Genomic DNA, 11625 nt, shown 5'->3' with positions numbered 1-11625 from the left:
GCAAATTATCCCTTTTCATAAGCGACTTGTTTCCATAGAGCTGCTGCATGTTTCTCTTGTGGCATTTGGCAACACTGTCACCGACATTTTTAAGGGACGGACGGGAGAAGTCACTCCTGCGATCACAACATATGAAGCGATGTGTCTGTCATTCAAAGCTAGCCCTCCAGTTGAATGAGTCAGGAGTAGACACACAAAATTAAAACGCAGCTTCTCAATACTTTTATTGATAAATGTCCGTTGTTTGTGGTTGCATGTGCGCGGGGCACTGCAGCTTGTGTGACTCGGACTGCTTGATTCGCCAGCAGAAACAACTCCGTATTGCTCTAATGCAGGCCTTCTCAAATAGTGGGGCCCCAGCAGGCACAAGAGATTGATACAACGTTGATTGTACACACATCTTTTAAAACTGATATTGAAACAACGTTGCAAAATAGCTGTATTTGTAAATTGAGACAACGTTGATGTCCAACGTTGCATCCATGTTGTTGGTTGGGAAATTACCAAATGTACAATGGTCAAATCAACGTCTCAACCTGACATTGATTAAACGTCGTCAAAAAGCATGTTGTTTCAACATTGTATTTGTTTTATAGAATATAGTTTGGTAAATGACCAAATTTCCATGGTCAAATCAACATTTCAACCCAATATTGATTGAACGTCGTCAAAAAGCATGTTGTTTCAACGTTGTATGAGTTCCTCAATGTCAGGACCTAATTCAACAAGATCGCAACATTGTTTTAATGTCTTGCGCCTGCTGCGGCAGGTTAATGTTGCCCATCAATTAGAATGTATTTCTTATTTATTAAGTGTAATTTATTTTATTTTTCTGTATCAAATGATTGAAGTTGGTCAAATTTTTTTTCTTGTTTTAAATTAGCAAAATATGCAGCACGGTGGAAAAGGGGTTAGTGCATGTGCCTCACATTACGAAGGTCCCGAGTAGTCCTAAATTCAATCCCGGGCTCGGGATCTTCCTGCGTGGAGTTTGCATGTTTTCCCCGTGACTGCGTTGGTTCACTTCAGGTACTCTGGCTTCCTCCCACCTCCAAAAACATGCACCTGGGAATAGGTTGATTGGCAACGCTAAAATTGGCCTTAGTGTGTGAATGCGAGTGTGAGTGTTGTCTGTCCATCTGTGTTGGCCCTGCGATGAGGTGGCGACTTGTCCAGGCTGCACCTGGCCTTCCGCTCGATTGTAGCCGAGATAGGCTCCACACCCCCCGCAACCCCAAAAAAGGGACAAGCGGTAGAAAATGGATGGATGGGTGTTTTACATTTCAGGCAAATTGATGCAATTTAAATATTTTCTGTTACAGACTAAAAAACAATGTCAATGAAGTTATTCTTTGTTGTGAATTGATATATATATTTTTTTGTTTGTTTAATTTGATGTGAATAAGCATACAATGATATGCAGAGGTGTACTTATAACAATTTTATTGAAATGTGACACTGTTTATAGCCGCGGCGCAGCGCAAAATATTGTTCTCTTCCTGCTCAAACGGCTTGTTACAAATATTACTTGAACCGAGAGCGAAAATGCTCATAACTTAAGGTACATTTGCAATACCAGTCAGTACAAGACAGCTTGTATCTCAAATTACTCGTACGTTAATGTACTCGTAAGTTTAGGTATCACTATTTATACAGTCAGTGCTTCTCGGTTTTCGTACTTCCCTTTTCGTCAGTAAATTTTACAATAAAACACTGGCAGACCAGTCAGCATTATATCGTCAAAAAACAAAAACAAGTGGTAATGTTACGGTTCAGACTCCTGCCAGCGCCGCTCGTTCGTCTGTGCGCACCTCGGGACACGCCCACGGGCGCGCACAGCCAGGGATGAGCCGCGCGCACCTCCGCCCTGCAGCAGCCGCCAGCTGCAATCAATCACCGGCAATCTTCACACCTGACGGTAATGACGGAGCTGCCTTCATAAACCTGGACAACCTGACATCACTCGCCGGATTATAGTCTTCTGTTTGAGTACAGTAAACCACGTCCTTCATGTTATACTGCTCTCGCTGTGTTTGCCCAACTGTGTTTTCTTGTGTCGACCCCGCAGTACCCTCCGTCGTCTTTAAGGTGAGCTGTGCGTCTCACCTTTTTCCCTGGATCTCCGTCTGGACTCTGACTGCCTCCCTCAATCCTTGACTCCCCCCGCTAGGACAAGGATCTTGCCTCTTCGCTCCTGCCCTACGGACTTCCGCGTTCCTTCGCTCTCGTCAAGACTTTGGCAACACACACCTCAGCTAACCACACACATAAACTCACACCACATACACTTTTGGATCTTGTCCACACTCCATTTCCTTAGTTTATTTGAATACTATATACCATATGTGTATATATATATATATATATATATATATATATATATATATATATATATATATATATATATATATATATATATACATACGAATATATATATATATATATATATATATATATATATATATATATATATATATATACATATTAAATAATCTTTGGACACTACTGCCACCTGGTGTCAGTCTGCCGTCACCTCCACTTAGTAAAACATAACAGTATAATCCGGCAAATTGATTAGGGACCTGACGTCCCAGTACCTTTCGTTCAAGCCCCCTGTGAATTTTTTTTCTCCTCCTCTTTCCCCATTCACTATGTTCTTTTCTTTTTTTCGCTCCACACAAGAGGATTTGTCTTGTCCTGTCAACAAGTCTTGGAAGGGGATTTTCAATAGCAGTATGAGCAAGGAGGAATTTTCTCATCGCCTGGACACCCTCCTCCCACCCGTAGGGACTGTTCCTCAGTCTGCTGAAAGCGTCTGGCATCCGCTTTCAGAGGGGGGGGGGGGGGGGGGGGGGTGCTACTACTGGTGACTGTGCTCATGGGGTGGTGCAGCTGCACCAAGACAGACTACCCCCTGCCAGACTAATTCCACCTGTCTTTCGCTTTTCACAACCGCAGCCACCAGTTCCCTGGCTAGCTTTCGAGCTAGCACCAGATCCGAGGCTAGCGTCCGAGCTAGCACCAGCCCCTCGGCTAGCCCCACAGCTACCACCAGCCCCTTGGCTAGCCGCCGAGCTAGCACCAGCCCCTTGGCTATCTTCCGGGCTAGCACCAGCCCCTGGGCTAGCACCAGCCCCTCGGCTAGCGCTTGAGCTAGCATCAGTCCCTCGGCTAGCGCCCGAGCTAGCATCAGTCCCTTGGCTAGCGCCCGAACTAGCACCAGCCCCTTGGCTAGCCCCCGAGCTAGCACAAGCTTCCAGGCTGACACCTGCGTCTCCGCCAACTTCCAGGCTGGCCTCGACCTCTGCCCCTCGGCCTGAGGCGCCACCTTTAGCACCTCGGCCAGCTCCTCAGCTGCCCTCCTCGTCTTCAGCTTCGATGACATCCGCCGTTTCAACACCGCCGATGACGTCCGCCGCATCCACGCCGCCGATGTCCGCTGCCTCCACGCCGCCGTCTTCCTATTCCTCTACGCCTCAGACGACGTTTGCTGCTGCTTCCACGCCTCCGACGTGACCTCCTCGTTTCTGGCTGGACGCACTATGGCGCCACTCGCGTCCGCATCCCCGACGGCCAAGATGGTGGCCGTTACTTGGTCGCCCGCCTCGCCGACGTCAGCGCCCTTCTACTCGCTGTCGCCACCAGACTCGTCCCCGGTGAATTCGGGGACACCTGGGCTGGCGACCCACCACCAGTTCGCCCCTCCGCCCTCCCTTGACTTTTGTTCCTGTGCTATTGGTGGTTCGACCTGTAGGACATCTGGAAGCTGTCCATAAGGACGGGGATACTGTTACGGTTCAGACTCCTGACACCCACAGGCGCGCACAGCCAGGGATGAGCCGCGCACTTTTCCGCCCTGCAGCAGCTGTAAGCTGCAATCAATCACCGGCAATCTTCACACCTGACAATAATGACGGAGCTGCCTTCATAAACCTGGACAACCTGCCATCACTCCTTGGATTACAGTCTTCTGTTCGAGTACAGTAAGCCGTTCCTTCATGTTATCCTGCTCTCGCGGTGTTTGCCCATCCGTGTTTTCTTGTGTCATCCCCGCAGTACCCTCCGTCGTCTTTAAGGTGAGCTGTGCGTCTCACCTATTTCCCTGGATCTCCCTCTGGACTCTGACTGCCTCCCTCAATCCTTGACTCCCCCCGCTTGGACACGGATCTTGCCTCTTCGCTCCTGCCCTACGGACTTTCGCGTTACTTCGCTCTCGTCAACACTTTAGTAACACACACCTCAGCTAATTACACATATAATCTTTGGATCTTGTCCACACTCCATTTCCTTAGTTTGTTTTATATTGTTTGATTATCATATACATATATATATATGTATGGTTAATATATATATTAAATAATCTTTAGGCACTACTGCCACCTGGTGTCAGTCTGCCCTCACCTCCACTTAGTAAAACATAACAGGTAACCTTTGTTTAATTTGCAATGATGCACTGGAAACATTTTCGTAATATGTATACAGTATGTGTTTTGCTCGAGGTTTCTTCCTGGTCTCAAACTGAGCCCCCCCAAAAAAGGGTTTAGCTTGGGACTTGCCTCATCCTCTTCACCCCCGTGTCATGTCTACCATTTGTCCTACCTTCTTTAAAGAGCTCCACCTCTTTGGCAAAACATATTCCCTATCTTTCTACCCTGTCACTGGAAGTCTGAACTTGGATGGATTTGTACTGAAACCGTAATTTTGTTGTACTTTTAAGTGCATTGACAATAAAGTTCCATTCCAATCCAAAGTCATTGACCATAGATTTTATGGTTAAAAAAAAAAAAACTCCTAGCTCAATCGTCAGAATTGTAATTTTTAATAAATAAATCGACCATATAATTCATAGTGAAAAAAAATTGGCAGCGTTTTTTTGGTGTAAAAAAAAAAAAACACTGTACATTTTACTTTAAAAATCTGACAACTGAGCTGCCAGTTATTTACCATAAAATGTACCATGAAATTGACCATAAAATCTACAGTTTGTTTTTTAAACAGCGTATAATTTGGTTTTGAGCGAAAACCAAGTGTAGCGGTGTCCAAACGTTTTAACTTGGGGCCACATTGAGAGCTTTTCCTACACACACATACATATACATATACATATACATATATATATATATATATATATATATATATATATATATATATATATATATATATATACATAAATATAAACATATACATATACACATATACATAAATATAAACATACACACATATATACACATATATATATATATATATATATATATATATATATATATATATATATATATATATATATACACACACACACATATTCATTTATATATACACATATACATAAATATAAAAATACACACATGTGCACATATAGATATGTATATATACACATATACATACATATAAACACCCACACATATATATATATATATATATATATACATATACATACATATAAACACACACACACACATATATATATATATATATATATATATATATATATATATATATATATATACACATAGATGCCAACACACTTGTAATACTCATACCGTCCGATATTTGGAATAAGTCCTGCGTTGTGATTCCTTATTTAACTCATGACGACTCACGTGCCAGGTTAAGGACGTCGGTGGGCCGACCTTGGCCCACGGGCCGTAGTTTAAATACATTTGAAGGGTTTGAAAGAAAAGAACAAAAAGTTTCCCAATGTTGTTTTTGGGTTGAAAGATGGTCCTCTCTGTTTCTGTACTGGAGACACGTCGGCCTAATTTAACCCTGCCCACTTCTTGTTCTGTCAGGTATCACGCACCGCCATTATTCCAACACAACCACACATTGAGCAAACATTAGATCGATCGTCCCCAACAAATATCTGCCTAGCAACAAAGAAACCTTGCTCATTTCAAGTAATGCGCTTGCTTAAAGAACTCCTGCAGTAAAAGAGGAGTGTACACGCCACATAAATTAATTTACTTTGACTTCGGCATGATGAGACCCCCGCTGCCTCACGCACCCGCCCCCTCTCATTTTTGTCTCTGCAGAGCATTTTTAGAGGCCATCTAATGAGGAAACACAATCCTCACTCAGCATGGGAATGACAATTAGCTGGCGAGAGGAAAGGTTTTTGTGTGGATGAGTTCACTTTGGAACGCTGATGAGCAAAGTCAATGGTCCTGATCCTCTCAGCGCTTTGATTGGTTAAACAACGTCTTACTCTTTTGTCCCCCATGATATGTACACTGGCATTTGTGAGGTACGTAAAGAAAAAAAAACATGTTTTTACTTGCTTACAATTCCATAAAAAGCCTAAAAATATAATATATCATGATTCCTACACACCAGGGGTGTTAAACTTGTTTTCATTGGGGACCGCTGTTATGGCTGCCCTCGTACCGGTGAATAATATATGAATAGAAATGTGTAAGGCTTTGCCTTCTGATATTATTACACACTTTCCCATGCATTTAATTATAATATTTTTTAGTGTAAACTGTTAAATTTTTTTTGCCATTTTACGGTATTAAATAAACTGGCAGCTCAGTTGCCAGAATTTTACCGTGTAATTTACAATGGTCCTTCCAGTGTTTTACAGCAAAAAGAAAAACAGTAGCTTTGTTTTAAGGTAAGATCTACGATTGTTGTTTTTACCGTGTATTACTGCAAATGGGGAAAAAAGGTTGTCTATTAACATTTTTAACAGTGTACAGTTTGATGGATAACTTGCATTCAAATCATGAGTCAAGCAGCTATTTAAGGATTTATTTTTATTTCTCTGCTGAAAAAATGTTTGGAAAGTGTATATATGTATAATATTTGTTGCATTGATAAATAACCCCAAAAAACATTATAAAATTTGTTGCATTATTCAAATTTTTTTGTTTGTTTGTTTAAATAACATTTGTTGTATTATTAGATATTAAATGTATGTTGTTGTTTTTTTAATAATATGTGTTGCATTATTAGATAATATTTAATTTTTTATTAAAACATTTGTTGTATCCATTTCCATCCATTTTCTACCGCTTATTCCCTTTCGGGGTCGCGGGGGGCGCTGGCGCCTATCTCAGCTACAATCGGGCGGAAGGCGGAGTACACCCTGGACAAGTCGCCACCTCATCGCAGGGCCAACACAGATAGACAGACAACATTCACACTCACATTCACACACTAGGGCCAATTTAGTGTTGCCAATCAACCTATCCCCAGGTGCATGTCTTTGGAAGTGGGAGGAAGCCGGAGTACCCGGAGGGAACCCACGCATTCACGGGGAGAACATGCAAACTCCACACAGAAAGATCCCAAGCCTGGATTTGAACCCGGGACTGCAGGACCTTCGTATTGTGAGGCAGACGCACTAACCCCTCTTCCACCGTGAAGCCTCATTTGTTGTATTATTAGGTAATATATTTAAGGTTTTTTTTTTTTGTTTTGTTTTTTTTTCACTGTGGCACTAACCCCTCTGCCACCGTGAAGCCTCATTTATTGTATTATTAGGTAATATATTTAAGGTTTTTTAACAATGTGTTGCATTATTCAATAATATTAAGGTTTTTTTTTATAACATTTGTTGCATTATTAGATATTTTTTTAGTTTTATTATAACATTTGTTGCATTATATAATATTTAATTTTTTTAGAACATTTGTGGTATTACTCAATAATAAATGTAGGTTTTTTTTAATAAAATGTGTTGAATTATTAGATATTTGAGTTTTTATAACATTTGTTGTATTAGATAATATATTTAGGTTTGTTTTTTTGATACATTTTTTGTTGTATTATTTGGTAATAAATTTAAGGTTGTTATTTAGTTTGTTTTCCAATGTGTTGCATTATTATATTAGATTTTTTTTTATAAAATGTGTTGTATTATAGAATATCTATTTTTTATAACATTTGTTGCATTATTAGATCTTATTTAAGTTTTTTATAACATTTGTTGTATTGTTGGATAATCTAAGTTTTTTATAAAATGTGTTGCATTATTCGATAATATTTAAGTTTATTATAACATTTGTTGTTTTATTAGATATTTCTTTTTTATAACATTTGTTGTATTATTAGGTGATATATATATACGTTTTTTACAGAATTTGTTGCATTAATAGATCATATTTTAAAAAAAAACGTCAAAATAGAAAGAACAAATACATTAAGTAAAAAATGAAGTAATTTCTTGACATGTAATAATTCCATGGTTTAGCGGGCAAAATTAAATGAAGTGGCAGGCCGGATGTGGCCATTCCACCCACAGGAAGTAAGTATGACAGGTTGTTTAATATCGTTTTGAGTTTGTCTGAGAGATTCTATTGTCCCTTTGTGATATCTGAGGTCACCGTTCTCAGTTCTTCTTCACCAAACTCCTCCAAGCATAACTTTACAGACAGAACACCGTCTTTAATTGCCCAAAAAGGAAAAATTCTCCAATGACAAATTTCAAGGGACTCCAGTCCAACCTAAATGACTAAATGATTGATGAAAAGGTCTATCCCAAAACATATGTTGATATTGTATATAATAATCTATTAGATCACCAAATTGTGTATGCTGTTGCTTAATATTCATGTACGTCAGGTGTGACCACACTTTTTCCACCAAAAGTTGCACACTGAAAAATCAAAACATGATATCTTTAAATGTAAAAACTAATACAAAATACAGATTTTTGTAACCTTTAAGGCTTCCTTCAACTTTGGTCCCAGAACGATCTCAGTCATAAGTCATATATATTTATTATTTGTAGCTTTTTTTTTGTCAACATTTAAATCTTTGAATCGACTTAATGTCTGTCAATATAAACTGCTTTTTTTTCAATGTGTTATGCCCTTTTTGAAAACATCCTTTTTTTTATGGCGAAAACACAAAATTCCTGAGGATCCAATAGGGCACACTTATAAAAGTCCATCCATCCAGCCATTTTCTACCGCTTAATCTAGGGGTCGGGAACCTTTTTGGCTGAGAGAGCCAAAAAGCCAAATATTTTAAAATATATTTCCGTAAGAGCCATATAATATTTTTTTTAACACTGAACACAACTAAACACATGTATTTCTAAGTAAGACCAACATTTACAGAGTATATTAGGGCTCTTATTCTTTGTAATAAATTTTTTATTCTGAAGTTAACTGTGGAGGAGGCGTGGCCTGCGGGCCTGCAGCGACAGGTGCGTATATGGCCCACCTGGGCCTTGTTATCTAATCACCTGTCGCTCTGTTATAAGCAGAAGCCAGGAGGAGAGACTGGGTTGGGGCTGGAAATACTATTGCTGGAAAGCAACTGAGAGACTTTTTGAAAAATAAAACAATATTGTAACCCTGAAACAGGCTCTAATGTCGGTGCTTGGGGGTCTGAAGAACCCCCAGGAGGCCAAGCCCCACACTAACCAATAATAAATAAATAACTTCTTATCGTTAACGCAACTTCTCTAACAGGTGCGTTAGAAACGGCTGGATGGACTAAAAATGCATGAGAATGTTTTATATTTTTAACATTATTTTTAACACTGTGATTAAAAGTGGAATTATTCATTACTTATCGTGTTAAGCAACGTCAGCTCAGATTTATCAGAGAGCCAGATACAGTCATCAAAAGAGCCACATCTGGCTCTAGAGCCATAGGTTCCCTACCCCTGGCTTAATCCCTTTTGGGTCACGGGGGCGCTGGTGCCTATCTCAGCTACAATCGGGCGGAAGGCGGACTACACCCTGGACAAGTCGCCACCTCATCACAGGGCCAATACAGATAGACAAGACAACATTCACACTCACATTCACACACTAAGGCCAAATTAGTGTTGCCAATCAACCTATCCCCAGGTGCATGTCTTTGGCGGTGGGACGAAGCCGGAGTACCCGGAGGGAACCCACGCAGTCACGGGGAGGACATGCGAACTCCGTACAGAAAGATCCCGAGACCGGGATTGAACCCAGGACTACTTAGGACCTTCGTATTGTGAGGCAGACACACTAACCGTGCTGCCCAAAGAATACAAAAAAATCATACACTTTTTTTATTTACTTTCAGCACTCAAGTATCTAACCTGTCCGTCAATTATAAGTTTTTACTATTTTTATGTTTTTTTGTTTGTTCAATGTCTTATTTTCCTCTTAATTCCTGAGCAATGTCAGTTTTAAAGAAAAAGAAGTCCGCATGGCAGCTTTTTGTGTCATTAGCATCAACATTGCAACTTATTATTATTATCATATATCACCTCTTTGATCTTTTAGAGTATACCACATTTCTAATAGTGTTGTAAAAAAATTGCTGCAGGTCAGCCTTTGGACACCCATGATTTACATCCTTTGATTAGTACTTATACTAAAGGAAAAACATCCTAATACTAAGTCAAAATGATAATATTAATTTTCCTAACATAAACCATTTAACAAACGTTTTCCTGACTGATTCCAGTGTGTCTCTACTGAAGGCTCACAACGCCCCCTGATGGACAGTTACCTCCAGCGTCAAATAGACCGACGCTGCTCTCTCGTGGTTAAGATAATCACTCACAGCTACTGCACTGCGTGTTGAACAATAATAAAGTATAATAAAATTACAAGGCAAAGTGTCTTACCTGTGTCGTTTTTGTCATCTTTGGCAGGCAAAAAAGGAAGCAAAAAAAGAAAAAAGTGGTTATGTTAGCAGAATGAACTCCATCAAGAACTGAGAGTAAAGCCGGAAATAATACAATGACATTTGTTTCCGCTAGATGGTAGCAGCATACCAAATAAGGCGCTTTGGCTGCAGATTGCTAAAATGTGTTAGAACGTAATCTCATATTTCACAGCGATAACACAAAAATAAACCTCACACATACTTTGTATTTAGTGGGGGGCTTATAGCAACAACCATCAACAATACTGACACAAAGTGACGAAACATAAATGCTTATATGGACCTTCATATTGTGAGGCACATGCACTAACTAACCCCTGTCGCACCGTGCTGCCCAGTATATACATACATATATGTACATACAGTGGGGCAAAAAAGTATTTAGTCAGCCACAGGTTCTCCCACTTAAAATAATGACAGAGGTCTGTAATTTTCATCATAGGTACACTTCAACTTACTGTGAGAGACAGAATGTAAAAAAAAAATCCAGGAATTCACATTGTAGGAATTTTTAAAAATGTATTTGTAAATTATGGTGGAAAATAAATATTTGGTCAACCATTCAAAGCTCTCACTGATGGAAGGTGGTTTTGGCTCAAAATTCCACGATACATGGCCCCATTCATTCTTTCCTTAACACGGATCAATCATCCTGTCCCCTTAGCAGAAAAACAGAACCAAAGCATGTTTCCACCCCCATGCTTCACAGTAGGTGTGGTGTTCTTGGGATGCAACTCAGTATTCTTCTTCCTCCAAACACGACGAGTTGAGTTTATACCAAAAAGTTCTATTTTGGTTTCATCTGACCACATGACATTCTCCCAATCCTCTGCTGTATCATCCATGTGCTCTCTGGCAAACTTCAGACCGGCCTGGTCATGCACTGGCTTAAGCAGGGGGACACGTCTGGCACGGCAAGATTTGATTCCCTGTCGGCGTTGTGTGTTACTGATGGTAACCTTTGTTACTTTGGTCCCAGCTCTCTGCAGGTCATTCACCAGGTCCCCCCGTGTGGTTGTG

The 11625-nt window shown here is 40.2% G+C and overlaps 1 protein-coding gene across 1 annotated transcript in view; it reads right to left on the bottom strand.

The window, feature by feature from the left end:
• Window positions 1–7149: 7149 nt before the first annotated feature.
• LOC133561907 (gamma-aminobutyric acid type B receptor subunit 1-like) overlaps window positions 7150–11625 on the bottom strand; it is a 20656-nt gene continuing 16180 nt past the window's right edge. The window contains exon 6 of the mRNA XM_061915557.1: window positions 7150–10582. Coding sequence (XP_061771541.1) covers window positions 10503–10582 — 80 coding nt within the window. The 3' untranslated portion in view covers window positions 7150–10502. The remainder of the gene's footprint in view (window positions 10583–11625) is intronic.

This window comes from Nerophis ophidion, linkage group LG11 (assembly GCF_033978795.1).
Source record: "Nerophis ophidion isolate RoL-2023_Sa linkage group LG11, RoL_Noph_v1.0, whole genome shotgun sequence".
Classification (NCBI taxonomy): domain Eukaryota; kingdom Metazoa; phylum Chordata; class Actinopteri; order Syngnathiformes; family Syngnathidae; genus Nerophis; species Nerophis ophidion.
Note: the sequence above shows the minus strand (reverse complement) of the source record. Positions and strands in the feature narration are given on the sequence as shown.